Source organism: Pseudopipra pipra, chromosome 30, assembly GCF_036250125.1.
Source record: "Pseudopipra pipra isolate bDixPip1 chromosome 30, bDixPip1.hap1, whole genome shotgun sequence".
NCBI lineage: Eukaryota > Metazoa > Chordata > Aves > Passeriformes > Pipridae > Pseudopipra > Pseudopipra pipra.
Genome location: NC_087578.1, coordinates 2,011,651 through 2,025,881, shown reverse-complemented (window position 1 = coordinate 2,025,881; position 14,231 = coordinate 2,011,651). Strand labels below are relative to the sequence as shown.

Here is a 14,231-nt window from a genome sequence, read left to right as displayed (position 1 = left end):
CATTTTTAGGGATTCCTACAGCCCCTGCTGAGCCAGGGGCTGTTTCAGGGGTTCGCACCAACACCCCAATAACGCAGGGGCCAATTTAAGAGCCGTTTGAGGGGCTCCCCCCAGTCCCCCAATGAACCAGGGGCAGGTTCAGGGGTTCAGCCCCCCCCCTACCCCGTGACTGTCCCCAGGCTGTGAAGGACTCAGGTTCGGGGGGGGGACAGCACCTTTTATTGGGGTGAACATCGCTGTGGGGCCGAGCTGAGCCCGGGGGGTCGAGACCCCGTGTGGGGCCAAACCCTTCATGTGGGGCTGAAGTGACCCCTGGGACCAAACTGACCCTGTGGGGCCAAAGTGCCCCATGGGCCCGATGGCCCCATCCCAGGACAAACATTCCCAGGTGCTCCAGCACAGCCGGTGCCTCACTGGGACCTTCCCAGGGCACAACCAGGGCGAGAAATCCCATGTCCCAGGTTCCATGTCCCAGGCTCTGTGTCCATGTCCATGTCCCCTGTTCCTGCTGCCATCCCCAGAGCACGGCCAGGGCGGACAATCCCGTGTTCCATGTCCTGTGTCCCCTGTTTGTGTCCCATGTTTCATGTCCCATGTTCCATATCCCGAGTTCCATGTCCCGTATCCCATGTCCATGTCCTGTGTCCCATATCCAGTATCCATGTTCCATGTCCATGTCCATATTCCGTGTTTCATATCCTGTGTCCATCTCTCTTATCCCATGTCTGTGTCCATGTCCCACACCCTGTATCCCATGTCCATGTCCCACATTCTGTGTCCATGTCCCTTATCCCATGTCTGTGTCCATGTCCCATATCCCATATCTCATGTCCATGTCCCATATCCCATATCCTATACCCATATCCGTATCCCATATCCCATGTTCCACACCCCATACCCCGTGTCCGTGCCCACCCCCCATTTCACAGTGGGGGGTCTATGCGGAGCTGGGGGTCCCGCGTCCGTCCGGGGGCTCGGCGGGGCTGGCGGCCCATTCCTGCCTCTGGATCGTGCCCGTCCTGCCCTCGAGGAGGTGCCGCCGCTGCTCCCGCGGGATCCTCACCGCGTGGTACTGCGGCACGGCCGGGGGGGCCCGGCGGGCACGGCGGAAAAACCCCACCTGGGGCACCAGGGGACAAGTCAGGGGACAGGGGGATGGGTCACGGGGGCCGGGGGGGTCAGGGGGATCCATCCCTCACCTTCCAGAGCCCGAGGACCAGCAGGGCCAGGAGGAGGATCCCGAGCAGCACCGCCAGCGGGACCACCCACCACGGGACCCCCGCCACCGCCACCCCCGGGTCCAGGTGGATGGACACCGACATCTGGGGGGCAGGAGGGGTCAGAGGAGTCTAGGGGAGTGAGGGGGCCCCGGGGGGGTCGGGGCAGGAGTCAGACCTGTGTGGCCGCATCCTTGAGCACCAGGTTCTTGCTGGGGGAGGTGACGGAAACCTCGGCACGGACGATCAGCTCCAGCGAGGAGACATCCAGGAATTCCTGGTGGGAACAGGGGGAGTCCGGGCCGGGATGAGCCCCCTTCCCACCCACCGCCGCCCCCCCGCCCCCCGCAGCCCCGGTACCTCCAGGAAGGTGCCGTTCCAGAGGCGGCCCCGCGCCCGCAGCTCCGAGCGCTCCAGGGTGGGCAGCGGGCACAGGAACGGGCGGCAGCGGGCAGTGCCCCGGGCACAGTCCTGGGGGGACGGGACATCGGGAATGGGGGGAGACCCCGGGAATGGGGGAAGGGGGGGTGTCACACTGCAGCCTGAAACGGGACCCCAGGGTGGGGGGGACCCCAGGACTGCATGTGCCAGAGCAGGGGCACCCCGGGAACAGGGGCACCCCAGGACTGTGCGTGCTGGAATAGGGGCACTCCAGGAAGGGCATCCTCAGAGTGCCCCCCATTGAACAGGCCCCCCCAAAGCAGGACTCCCCCGAGCAGGGCCCCCCAGAGAGGGTGTTCCCCCACTCACCAGTGTCACGTTCCTCCTCCTCTCTGAGGGCGCTGGGACCCACCAGGACCGGGGGGGGGATGCCTGGGGGGGGTCACCCTGTCCCAGGGGCTCCTGAAGGGGAGTAAAAGGGGGGCAGCAGCGACCCTCGGGCACACCTGGGCACCCCCAGAGACCCCCAGGCACCTCTGGACACTCCCAAGGCACCCCTGGGCACTCCTGAGCACCCCTTGGCTGCCCCTGGGCACCCCCATTGGCACCCCCCAGGCACCCCCAAACCCCCCCAGGCACCCCCAGCCCTGTGGCCGTACCAGGGCGAGGCGCAGGGGGTTGGCAGAGGGGCTGCAGGGCACGGGGGGGGTGCCCAGTTCCAGGCTCAGGGGGTACAGGAGCCACTTTCCGTTGGGCAGCTCGTGGGGCCAGTGCAGGGTGAGGAAGGCAGAGCCCAGAGTCTTCAGCGCCTGTCCCCTGTGGGACACCTGGAGGGGGCACGAGACCCCCACCCCGTGAGTGCCACCCATCCCACAAACACCCTCCACCCCGTCAATGCCACTCACATGGACCCCCCCAGACCCCAAAACACCCCCCACCTCATGGGCCCCCCATCGGCCCCCCACCCCAAAGGTACCCCCCATGGACACCCCCCCCAAAAAAACCCCATTCCAAAATGATCCACCCACATGGACCCCCCGCCCCACAAATCCCCCCCACCCCATAAATGCCCCCACATGAAGCCCCCCAGCCCACAGACACCCCCGCCCCACTCCCGGCTCTCCCGTGGGGGTCCCGGGGGGGACTCACCGTGACCTCGAAGCTGACGGCGCTGCCCACCTGGCTCTCCCTGCGCACGGCGCTCTCCCCCCCCGCACCTCCCCCCCGAAAAACAGCCGGGGGGGGCACGGCCACTCTGGGGGGGACAGACAGGGGTCAAGGGGGTCCCGGAGGGGGTCCCGGGGGGGTTCTGGGGTGGTCTCGCCCCCCACTTACCCCGTCACGGAGAGGGGCAGCTCGAGGACCACCCGGGCACGAGCGACCACCGGCTCCAGCCCCGGCTGTTCGCTGATCCTGGGGAGGGGTCGGGGGGTCGGGGGGGCAGCACCCAAACTCCCCCCGTGCCGTGCCCAGAGCCCAGCACGGGGGGCTGAACTCCCCCAACCCTGCAGATCCAACCCCCAAAGCCCCCGCGGCTTCACCCCAAATCCTGGGGCCTCCGTGCCCTAAATCCTGGGTGCTCCAGCCCCCAGACCCCCCAGGCCTCTGGTCTCCAAACCCCCCGGGGCTCCACCACACCCCTCCCGGGGGTCTCCACACCCCCCCGGGGGTCTCCACACCCCTCCCGGGGGTCTCCACTCCCCCCCCGGGGCTCCACCACACCCCCCCGGGGGTCTCCACACACCCCCCCGGGGGTCTCCACCCCCAACCCGGGGGTCTCCACCACCCAACCCGGGGGTCTCCACACCCCCCCGGGGGTCCCCAACCCCGGGGGTCTCCACCCCCAACCCCGGGGGTCTCCACCCCGGCCCCCCGCTCACGTGGACAGCGCGAGCTCCACCGCCAGGTCCGAGGTGTGGATGGTTATTCCCGAGGTGCCGAGGATGAGGAAGAACCGCACCTGGGGCACAGGGGGGGCACAGGGGGGAGCGCTGGGGCCGGGCCAGGGGACGGGGGGGGGGTGAGGGATTGGGGAGGGGGCTGCGCCCACCTGTGCTCCGCGTTTCAGGGGGTTCCCCAGCTCACACTCCACCTGGGAGCCGTTCTGGTTGGCGAGGCACAGCACGGGCTTGTCCTGGGGGGCACAGGACTGAGACCCCCCGTGCGGGCACCCCCGGCCCGCCGCACCCCCAGGACCATCACAGCCCACACCCCCAGAGGGCTGAGACCCCCCCCTGCGGGCACCCCCGGCCCGCCACACCCCCAGCCCCCTCCCCACCCCACACCCCCAGCCCCCTCCCCATCCTACACCCCCAGCCCCCTCCCCACCCCACACCCCAGCCCCCTCCCCACCCTACACCCCCAGCCCCCTCCCCACCCCACACCCCCAGCCCCTCCCCATCCTACACCCCCACCCCCCCGGCCCCTCACCCCGAGCCCCCCGCCCTCGTCGGGCCGCAGGGCCGCGTAGGGCAGCTCCGGGGGGAGAGTGGCCGTGAGCTGGGCCTGGTGGGCGTCGTCCCCGTCCCGCTGCGGCTCCGCCGGGTCCGACGGCTCGTTGGTCACCAGGACCTCCAGGGCCACGTCCTTCTGGTCACTCATGGCGAAGATGGCAGTGCCATCCTCGGCCCTGCGGGGGCAACAGCCACCGTCCCAACACCTCCGGGACCATCCCACACAGCCCGGACCCCCAGGACCATCCCACACCCCCAGGACCATCCGACCACACACCCCCCATCCCCTCAGGGTGGGCACTGCCCCCGGCCCCCACCTGGGCAGGGGCAGGAACTCGCTGTCACCCGCGGCGGGCGCAGAACTGGAAGTGCAGCCGGAGGTTGCTCTGGCAGATCTGTGTCATCCCCGCAGCCCTGGCGCAGGAAATGCACCTGGGGGGGCACGGGGGGGGCACTCAGGGGGGGCTCCGAGGGGGGACGGGGCAACCCCAGGGATTGGGGGGACACTGCGGGCGTGCTCCGGGTGGAATGGGGTGACCCTGGGGACACAGGGGACAGTGCAGGTGACCCCCAAGTAGAACAGGGCACTCCCTGGGATATGAGGGGGACTGGGGGACTCTCCAGGTGGGGACAGGGGTGACACCCCAGGTACCACGCCCCTGGAGGGACAGGCCCCCCAGGCCGGTGGTCCCTGGCAGTGCCCCACCTCGGGCACGGTGGGTGCTGGGGCTGGTGGGGGGCTGAGCGCGGGGGAAAGGGGGGGCAGCAGAGCCCCCCGCCCCCCCCCGGTGCCCCCCAGGCCCCCGGATCCCATAGGCCAGAGGTGACAACGATGGGCCGCAGCTTGTCCCGGATCCCGTCCTGGAGGGACACAAAGAGGAGGAGGAGGAGGACAGAGGGAGGAAAGGTCAGGGGTCACTCAGGGACCTGGGAGGTGTTGGCACAGCTGGAGGGGGCCGTGGGGGTGGGATTGAGGAGGGGGACAAGGATGGGGATGCTGAGGATGAGGATGGGGCCGAGGCCGAGCACCCACGTGCAGCTGGAAGGTGGGGGTGATGCAGGCCCGGCTGTGCTGCCGGGGCAGCTCCAGGGTCCCGGAGAGCTGGTGCTCGGGGTCCACTGGGGCCACGGCCCAGGAACGACCCCCGGGGGGCTTGCCACGGCGCCGGCGCTCGGTGTCCACGTCCAGCACGAACTCCAGCTCTGGGGACACAGGGAGGGGCGGCCTCAGGGAGGGGGAGGCAGCAGGGACTGGGGGTCCCTGGGGCTGGGGATCCTCGGGGCTGGGACGCTCCCGGGGCCGGGGTCCCTGGGGGTCTCACCCAGGCGGGGGCTGTAGCTCGCAGGACTGGCCGTGTAGCTGAAACAGGCTCGGACCTCCACGCTGGGGGGGCACGGGGTCAGACGGGGGGCAGCGGCCCCCCGTGCCCATGCCCAGGGAGGGGGTGCAGGGGGGCTCAGGGACACCCCACCAGACGCCCTCCCAGTGGCGGCAGTTGCTCTGCTCCAGGTCGATGGTGGGGGGCAGCAGCGACACGTTCCGGGACACGTGGACCACCGGGCGGGCCCTGCCGGGGGCAAACGGGATCCCAGAGCGGGCCCCCCCTCCTTGAGGGCACCCCCAGCTCTGCAGGGACCCCAGGGCGGGGGATGCTCTGGGAGGGGTTGAGGGAGCCCTGGGACGGGGGGTCCTTAGGGGTGGGGGTCCTCAGGGATGGAGGGTTCTCAGGGAGGGGGGGATGCCCAGGGATGTGGGGGGTCCTTGGGGATCCAATCCTTGGGACTGGGAGGGTCTCTGGAGGTGGGGGCAGTGCAGGGTTGGGGACTCCTCAGGAATGGGGGTCCTGGGAGATTGGGGAGCTCCAAAGGATTGAGATCCTTGGGAACTGGGGGGCATGGCTCAGTCTCGGGGGGTCCTCGGGGCCGGGGGCTCCCCAGAGGTGGTCCCAGGGGTCGCAGGGATGGGGGTCTCACCTGTAGAGCACCACGGTGTCGGACAGGGACCCCACCAGCAGGTCGGGGTACAGGTTGCCATCCACGTCCAGCCCCCCCGACAGGGAATATCCGAAGGTCGGGACCCCCACGGCCTCCCCGTCCAGGACCTGGGGACACCGGTAGGTGACAGGGGACCCCGCGGGGGCCCTGCCGGGGCAGCCCCCTCCCCACCGTCCCCCCTCACCTGGGCCGGCCTGGCCACGATGCCCAGGGCGCTCCCGTGTAAATGAACACTTTGCCGGCGCCGTCGAAAGGGGCTCCACGGCCAGGTCTGGGGGGGCAACAGCAGCTGGGGGGGGGCACAGAGCCCTCCCGGGGACCCTCTCGGGGGGACAGCGCCCCAGTGCCACATCCCCAGCCCTTGGAGACCCCAACCCCACCCCCCTGAACCCCAAACCCTCAAAATCCGTCATGGTTGAGGTCCTGGGGCCACCATCCCAGTTTTTGGGGGTACCCAGAGCCCCCCAAATCCCTCACCATCAAAACCGTCCTGTTTGTGTTCCACAATGGCACACACCCCCAGCCCCTGGGGACCCCAAATTCCCCCAAACCCCTCATCCTCAAATCCATCACGGTCAAAGTCCCCAGTTCCACCATCCTCAGCCCCTGGGGACCCCAAAACTCCCCCAAATATCCCCCAAACCCCCTCACCCTCAAAGCCATCGTGGTTGAGGTCCCCGGCCGCGCTCAGGGCAGTGCCAAACATGGACCCCCGGGTGCCGTTGAGCCTCAGGGGGGTCACAGCGTCCCAGAGCCCCCCGGGGTTGATGTAAACATAAACAGCCCCCCCGATCTCCTCCTGGCGCTCAAGAAGTGGGGGGCCCCCACCACCAGGTCCATCCACCTGAGGGAACACGGGTCTGTCACCTCCCTGGGTGACCCCCAAAGTGTCCCAGTGCCCCCAGACTCGGCACTGGGATTTTGGGGATTCAGGACTGGGGGGTCCTTGGGGATCGGGGGGGATGCTCAAGGATGAGAGTCCCCGGGGGTCGGGGAATCCCAGGGAGATTGAGGGTCCTTGGGAAACGGGTGGGGTCCCTCAGCCCGGGGGCCCTCGGGGATGGAGGGACAGGGGTTGTTCTCTGCCCGGGGGGTCTCCGGGGGTCCCCCCGCGCTCACCCGTCGCTGTTGAGGTCGAGCACGGCCAGGGCGTGCCCGAAGGCCGAGCTGAGCTGCGGCCCGGGCAGCACCGCCTCGGGCACCAGGCGGTTGGCGCTGTCGCGACGCAGGATCACGACAGCCCCGGTGTGGTTGGCGCGGGGGGCGCCGGTGACAAAGCTCAGCCCCCCCCGGCGCGTCAGCCCCGCGCCCGAGTCCACCGAGAACCCTGCGGGGAGCGGGGGAGAGGGTCGGTGCCCACCCGGCCCCCGGAACGCCCGCGCTGTCCGTCCGTCCGTCCGTCCGTCCGTCCCACCCCTCTCGCTCTGCTCGACCCCTCTGGGATCCCCGTGGGAATGGGGGGATTCCCCCGTGGGAATGGGGGGCCCATGTGCCTCAGTGTCCCTGCTCTTCTTGCCTGGGGAGGGCAGGATTTGGGGTCCCCACCAACTTGGGTAGGGGCCTGAGGGGGTGCAGGGGGAATGACGAGCAGCCCCCCCGGCATTGCCAGAAGGGAAGGTTTGGGGGAAAAAAGGGCAGATTTTGGGACCAGAGCAGCAGATTTTGGGCTGAGAGAGCGGGGGGAGCCCCTTCCCCACATGCAGCTATTGCAGAGTGCAGCCCCCGCAGCCCCCCACGGCCGCCTGAGCCCCCCCACAGCCCCCCGAGCCCCAGCCAGGCTTCAGCCACCCCCCCAAAACCGTGCACCCCCCCATGCAGAAACATCTCCGGGGGACAAGCGGGGGGACGGGGGGTGCTGGGGGCCACGCCAGGCTCGGGGATCCCCCCCCAGGGCTCTGTGCCCCCCCCTCGAGCTCTGTCCACCCTCCCCCAGCCTGGCAGTGCCCCCAACACAGCCCGGGCACAGCAACGGGACACAGGACGGGGGGGGGGACAGGAATGGGGGAACAGGGACTGGGGGGACAGGAATGGGGGAACAGGGACTGGGGACACGGGAACTGGGGGACAGGAATGGGGGAACAGGGACTGGGGACACGGGAATTGGGGGACAGGAATGGGGGAACAGGGACTGGGGACACGGGAATTGGGGGACAGGAATGGGGGAACAGGGATTGGGGACACGGGAATTGGGGGACAGGAATGGGGGAACAGGGACTGGGGACACGGGAATTGGGGGGACAGGGGTGCAGGGACAAGGAATGGGAGGGGACAGGGGTGGGAGGTCTGGGGGATGGACACAGGAGGGGTGGGGGCGTGCAGGGGGGGCTGTGGCCACACGTGTGCACGGCTGCGTGTGCAGGGGGGGGACATGTGTGTACAGAGAGAGAGAGAGAGAGGCATGTTTGGGGACATGGATGTGAGGGGGGACAGGGGGATCCCCAGGACTGGGGACAAATGTGTGCTGGGGGGACGTGTGTGTGTGTGGGGGGGCACATGTCCAGAATGACACGCGTGCATGGGGACATGTGATAAAGGGGACATGTCTGTACAGGCACACGTATGTGCACGGTGACACGTGTGTGCACACAGGCTCCCACAGGGCCCCTCAGAGCCTGGGTCTGTCCCCACAGGTGACATGGGTGACACGGCACAGGACAGGCAGGGAGGGCACACACGGCACACATATGGCACACACATGGCACACGCGTGGCACAGCCGTGGCACACACGAACCCAGGTAGCTATTGTGGGCCACGTCTGGGGCGGCGCCGGGGACCCTCTCGCCGGGCTGGGGGGTCCGGAAGACCCTCTGGTCGGGGGCAGCGCTCTCAATGTTTGTCACAAAGAGCAGCCCTGGGGGTGGGGGGCGGGTGTCAGGGCGGGCACGGGGGGGGCGCAGGGGCCGCGGCAGCCGGGGGGGACCCCCGGGCCGGGCCCCCCCGTACCGAAGTAGCTGTTGGCGGGCACGGGGATGAGCGAGGGGTCCTGGTCCTTCTCCCCCCCCGCTTCGAAGGGACCGGCGTCCGGGCGCAGCAGGTCCAGAGAGCTCTGGTTGAGCTGCTCCACGCGCAGGGTCCCTGCGGGGGCCGGGGTGAGGGGAGACACCACGGGGACCACCGGGGGGACCCCCGGGAACACCACTGGGACCCTCAGGGACCCTTCAGCACCGGCGAGTTCTGGTTGAGATGCTCCGTGCTCAGGGTCCCTGGGGGAGCCCGGGGTGAGGGGGCTGGGCAGGGGACACCAGGGGGACCCTCAGGGACTCCGGGGGGACCCCCAGGGATCCCTCATGCTCCGGGGGGCTCTGGTTGAGCTGCTCCACGTGCAGGGTCACCTGCACACGTACGTGCACACCCGGCCCACCTGCCCAGGCAGGGGTTGCACTCACACCCCCACACCCCCCTCCCGGGCAGCCCCTCACCCTCCCCGGGGCTGTCCGGGCCAACTCCTCACCCTTCCAGTTGTAGCTGCTGGGGGCCCAAAGCAGGAACATCCACCCCCAGCCCACCCCCAGCCCCTCACACGGGCAGCCCCTCGCCCCTTGATGGGGGTCTGGGCTGCCCCCTCACCCTTCCAGCTGCACGTGCCGGGGGCTCCGAGCAGGAACACCCACCCACACCTCACCCCCCCTCTCCTGGGCAGCCCCTCGCCCCTCCGGGGGGTTCCCGGCCCTCCTCACCCTTCCAGTTGTAGGTGCCGGGGGCCCCGAGCAGGACGTAGCGGCGGTCGGGGCTGAACGCGGCCGCCAGGCCCTGCTGGCAGGTGCCAAAGCGCTCGTGGCCCTGGGGCCGCCCCTCGCAGAACTTCCACTCGCCGCCGTCCAGCTCGTCCCGCACCCGCAGGTCCTGGCTCAGCACGAAGCACCTCCCGATCACGTCCCGCGTCTCCAGCGGCTGCCGCACCCGGTGCCGCACCTCGTACCGGTGGGCACAGGTCTGGGGGCACCCAGAGGTGTCACGGAGCGCCGGGCCCCCTCCCCTAGGGGTGCCGGTGCCCCCCGCCTCCCGCCCCGGCACCCACCACGATCTTCCCTCCGGCTCCTTGGCTCTTCACGCTCACCCCCAGCCACTGGTTCTCTTTGCTCTCCCGCTGCGGGTCCACTGTGGGCACAGGGGGCAGGGTCAGCCCCGCCGGGAAGCCCCCCAGGACCCCCTGCACCCCCCCGGGGAGCGCAGCTCACCTCCCTCATCGATGGGCACCCGCCAGCAGTCGGAGAGCTCGGGGGTCAGCGGGCAGGCGAAGAGCCCCCCGGTCCGGTTGGCACCTTGGCTGGGCAGCGCCTGCGCCTGGGGGGCCCCCACCAGCAGCCTGGCAGGGCACAGACCCCCGTCAGGTGCCCAGAGCCCCCCGGAGCCCCCCCGGAGCTGTCACACGCCCACAGCGATGTCCCCGTGCCCGGGCGGTGCCAGCCCGGCCGAGCAGCTGCTGCCCCGGCACCGTTCCCAGGGCTCAGCCGCAGCTCAGTGCACGGGTGGGTGCGGGGGGGACGCGCACTCGGACCCCCCCACGCTCCCCGACTGCCCCACCCGGGACAGCAGCGTTGGGGGCACCCTGACCCCCACCCCGGGGTCCTCGAGGGGTCACACTCCGCGGGACAAGTCCGGTGCCACCGGAGGCTCCTCGGTGGCCACGGGGCACCCGCAGCCACCCCCGGCCCGCCCGCCCCGGGGGTGTTGGTGGCCTGGGGACACGGCCGAGCCCCGGGGGGTGGCAGAGAGGCAGAGCCGGTAAAAATAAACTGGAATTCACTCAAAATAACCCCGCAGCAACATGCCCAAAAAAGGAGGGAGGCACAGGGAGGCACCGGGTGCCCCCCGGAGCCAGGCCAGGGCACCCTGCGAGGGGACCGGGGGGCACCGGGAGGACGGGCGGGGACTGCGGGTGCGGGGCCGGTGGGACCGAGCCCAGCGCGGCTCCGCAAACACCCGCAGCGGCCACCGGGAGCCAAAAACCGCCCTCGGCGCCAAGACCGTGGCGCGGGAGGGAGTCGGGTGACAACGGTGACAACGGTGACAACGGCGCCACCGGGGGCACGGGGACGGACGGGAATGGGGGGCTCCAAGGGGGCACACGACGGTGACACTGCCCAGAGACCTGCCCGCTCAGGGGCTCTCCGGCGCTGAGACCCCCGGCAGGAGCCCGGGGGCGGCCAGGGGGACATGGGGGGACACGGGGAGCCCCGTGGGCTGTGGGACACGGGGACACGGGGGCTGGGGGACACGGGGACAGGGGACACGGGGCCGTGACGGGGGTCTCGGCAGCCGCGGGTGGGCGTTCGCCGCAGCGGCCGCGGGGGAAGCGGCGGTCACGGCCCGGGGGGCCCAGCCGGGGGGGTCCCTCCACACGAGCACCCCGGGGATGCAGCGATGGACCCCCGAACCCCCCCAACAGCCCCCCAATCCCCGTCCGCGGTTAATGCTGAATAATCCCGGGCCGCGCAGGCGGCGACTCCGCGCCTGTCCCCGTCCCCTCGGAGCTGCAGCGCGGGTGGGTGGGTGGGTCGAACCCCCCGCGAATCCCGAGGACCCCAGCCCCGGTCTCCGGTTCCTCCCGCCCCGGGGCTCCTTCCCTTCCCATTCCCGGGGCTCCTGGGCTCGTCCAGCCCAGGTTCCCTCCCAGAGCCGGGACTCCCGGTCCTGCTTCAGCCCCCCAGTCCCGGGGCTCCAGATCCCCCCCAGTCCCGGGACTTACGGTCCCCCCATTCCCGGGGTCGGGTGCCCCCACCCCAGGTCTCCGGTCACCCCCTTCCCCGGGGGTCGCCCCCCGCACTCACCAGCCCGCCGGTTCGGGGCTCAGCTGCCGGTGCAGTGCCACGGCGGCCCCGAAGAGGCTGCCCCGCTCGCCGTCCTTCAGCACGGGGCTGCTGCCGTCCAGGTTGAAGGCGGCGACCGCGAGCAGCCGCAGGGCGACCCAGGGCAGCCACCGGCCCCGGCCCCGGGAGCGGCCCCGGGGACCCTCCATCCCGCCGCCGCCGCGCCCCGGCCCCGCCGCTCCGCCGCCCGCGGGAGGAGCCCGGGCTGTCCCGGGGAGGGGGCTCGGCCCCGGCCCCGCCCGCCCGCGCAGGGGAATCCCCCGGGAGTCCCACCCCGGGATGGGGCTGAGCATCGCGGCACGTGTGGCGGGGACTGCTCTGTATGGCAGGTGCTGCACCCATGTGGGACTGACTGAACCCATATGGGACTGACTGAACCCATATGGGACTGACTGCACCCCATGTGGGACAGACTGAACCCATATGGGACTGACTGAACCCATATGGGACTGACTGAACCCCATGTGGGACTGACTGCACCCATATGGGACTGACTGCACCCATGTGGGACAGACTGAACCCATGGGATAGACTGCACCCCATGTGGGACAGACTGAACCCCATGTGGGACAGACTGAACCCCATGTGGGACTGACTGAACCCATGGGACTGACTGCACCCATGGGACAGACTGGGCAGGAGGGACCCCAAAACTCTGGTACCACTGCCTGCAGTGATATCCCAGTATTGGGGGACACAGCAGAGGGAGGGGGACAGGACAGCCCCTCTGAGGTCCCCTCTCACCTCCATCCTTGGGCTGGGAGAGGAGGAACCCCCTGAACCCCAAAAACAGGAGGAGAGGGCCCCACACCCCCACTCTGAAGGGGTCGGTGCCCGTGGGGGCTCCTGGGGGGACACAGGGGGTGAGCAGTGTCGGGACCCCCAGGAGTGTTCAGGACATGGGGGGTCAGCGGTGCCGGGACCCCTGGGAGCAGCTGTGACCCCAGCTTGGCCCCAGGCCCCCCACGGCCGTTTTTGGGGGGGACTGGGGGCTTTGTCATATTTTCCAGCTCCCTGGCTATTTTTATCCGCTCTCCAAAGGCCTTAGGAGATATTTGGGAGCTGCCAGGGCCGTGTGAATGAGCTCCAGCACCGCTGGAAGCACCCCCAGCTCCTCCTCCCCACCTTTGGGGGGCACCAGAGCAGGCCCAGGAGGGTCTATGTCCCCCATTTTCCCCTCCCAGACACTCCCCATTCTTCCCACTTTCCAGCCCAAATCCCTTCCCGGACGTGGGAACAGCCTGGGAGCAGAGGACGGGAATAGACCCATTCCCAGGGGGCTGCTTGGCCTCCTGCCCCCTGGGGGGCTCCCCAGGGAGGAGGATCTGCTGGATAACCAGGAAGGACATCGGGAAGATGGATAAACCAGGATTCTGGGTGGTGATGGCACAGAGGAGACCCCAAAATCTGCTCCGGGGAGTAACAACCCAAACCTTGGAGGAATGAGCTCCCAAGGCTCCAAATCCAGGTTGTTTTCCCTCAAAATGAGCCGAACCTGAGCTCTGGGATGGACCCTTGGGGCTCCCCCCACTCCTGGAGATGTGCTGGAGGCACAGCTGCTCCTGATTAGCACCCAGGGATCCTCTGGGATGGGGATTTCCAAGCCCAAAACTGTCCCGTGACCTCGTCCCACCTCAGCACCCCCGTACACGGAGCCTCCATCCCCTCTGTCCCCTCTGTCCCATCTCCAGGGGGTTCTTTCTGGGACAAGTGTCCCAAAAAGTGGAGGGATGTGCACATGGAGCACGAGCGTTCTCATGGCCGGGGGGGGGGGGGGGGTCAGAGTCAGGAATCAGGAGGAGAAAACTCCTTGTTGGGAGATTCCCTTCGCTCTGGTTCTGAGTGGGACGGGAGCTCCGAGCTCCCTGAACCCGCAGCCTCATCCCAGCAGCTCCGGGGGGGCCGCGGGGCTGATCCCCCCCCGCACGGAGAGGGCAAGTGGGGCCGGACTCATCCCGCTCCCACGGCCCCGGGACTGCGGCCGAGGCTGGGAAGGGATCGGGAGCTCCGAGTGGGCGACGGGGAAGCGCTTCCCGGGGAGCGGAGGTGGGAGCGGCGCTGGGGCGGGGCAGGGACGGGAGGGAAGGAGGGAGGGGAACGCTCTGTGAACTCCGGGGAGGGCTGGATGGGATCCCGAAATCCGGGATACCCCCGGAGCGCCGTCCACGGGCGGGGGGAGGGACGGGAGCAGCTCCCATCGGCACATTGGCGACGGGATGAGCGCCTGGAGAGGTGTCACCCCCGCGGCACCTGGGCCAGGGTCATTGTCACCTGCGAGGTCCCCACCGGGCACTGACCTCCCGTTCCTGCGGAAGGCGGGGCAGGAATTGCCGGGAATGGCCGTCCCTGCCCACTCCGAACCCCGCCGGGACCC

The 14,231-nt window shown here is 69.7% G+C and overlaps 1 protein-coding gene across 1 annotated transcript; it reads right to left on the bottom strand.

The window, feature by feature from the left end:
• Window positions 1-202: 202 nt before the first annotated feature.
• ITGA7 (integrin subunit alpha 7) lies at window positions 203-12,209 on the bottom strand. Its single transcript, XM_064638819.1, is given in 31 exon segments — window positions 203-1,120; window positions 1,200-1,322; window positions 1,396-1,494; window positions 1,578-1,688; window positions 1,968-2,060; window positions 2,258-2,425; window positions 2,748-2,853; window positions 2,934-3,011; window positions 3,479-3,558; window positions 3,649-3,732; window positions 4,029-4,227; window positions 4,369-4,400; window positions 4,402-4,449; window positions 4,451-4,575; window positions 4,864-4,912; window positions 5,085-5,254; window positions 5,374-5,435; window positions 5,524-5,619; window positions 6,026-6,153; window positions 6,231-6,271; window positions 6,274-6,309; window positions 6,312-6,317; window positions 6,698-6,856; window positions 6,859-6,890; window positions 7,166-7,373; window positions 8,779-8,898; window positions 8,991-9,122; window positions 9,725-9,980; window positions 10,066-10,145; window positions 10,226-10,353; window positions 11,819-12,209. Coding segments are annotated over 31 exon segments (3,564 nt in total). The 5' UTR covers window positions 12,151-12,209; the 3' UTR covers window positions 203-937.
• Window positions 12,210-14,231: the final 2,022 nt, after the last annotated feature.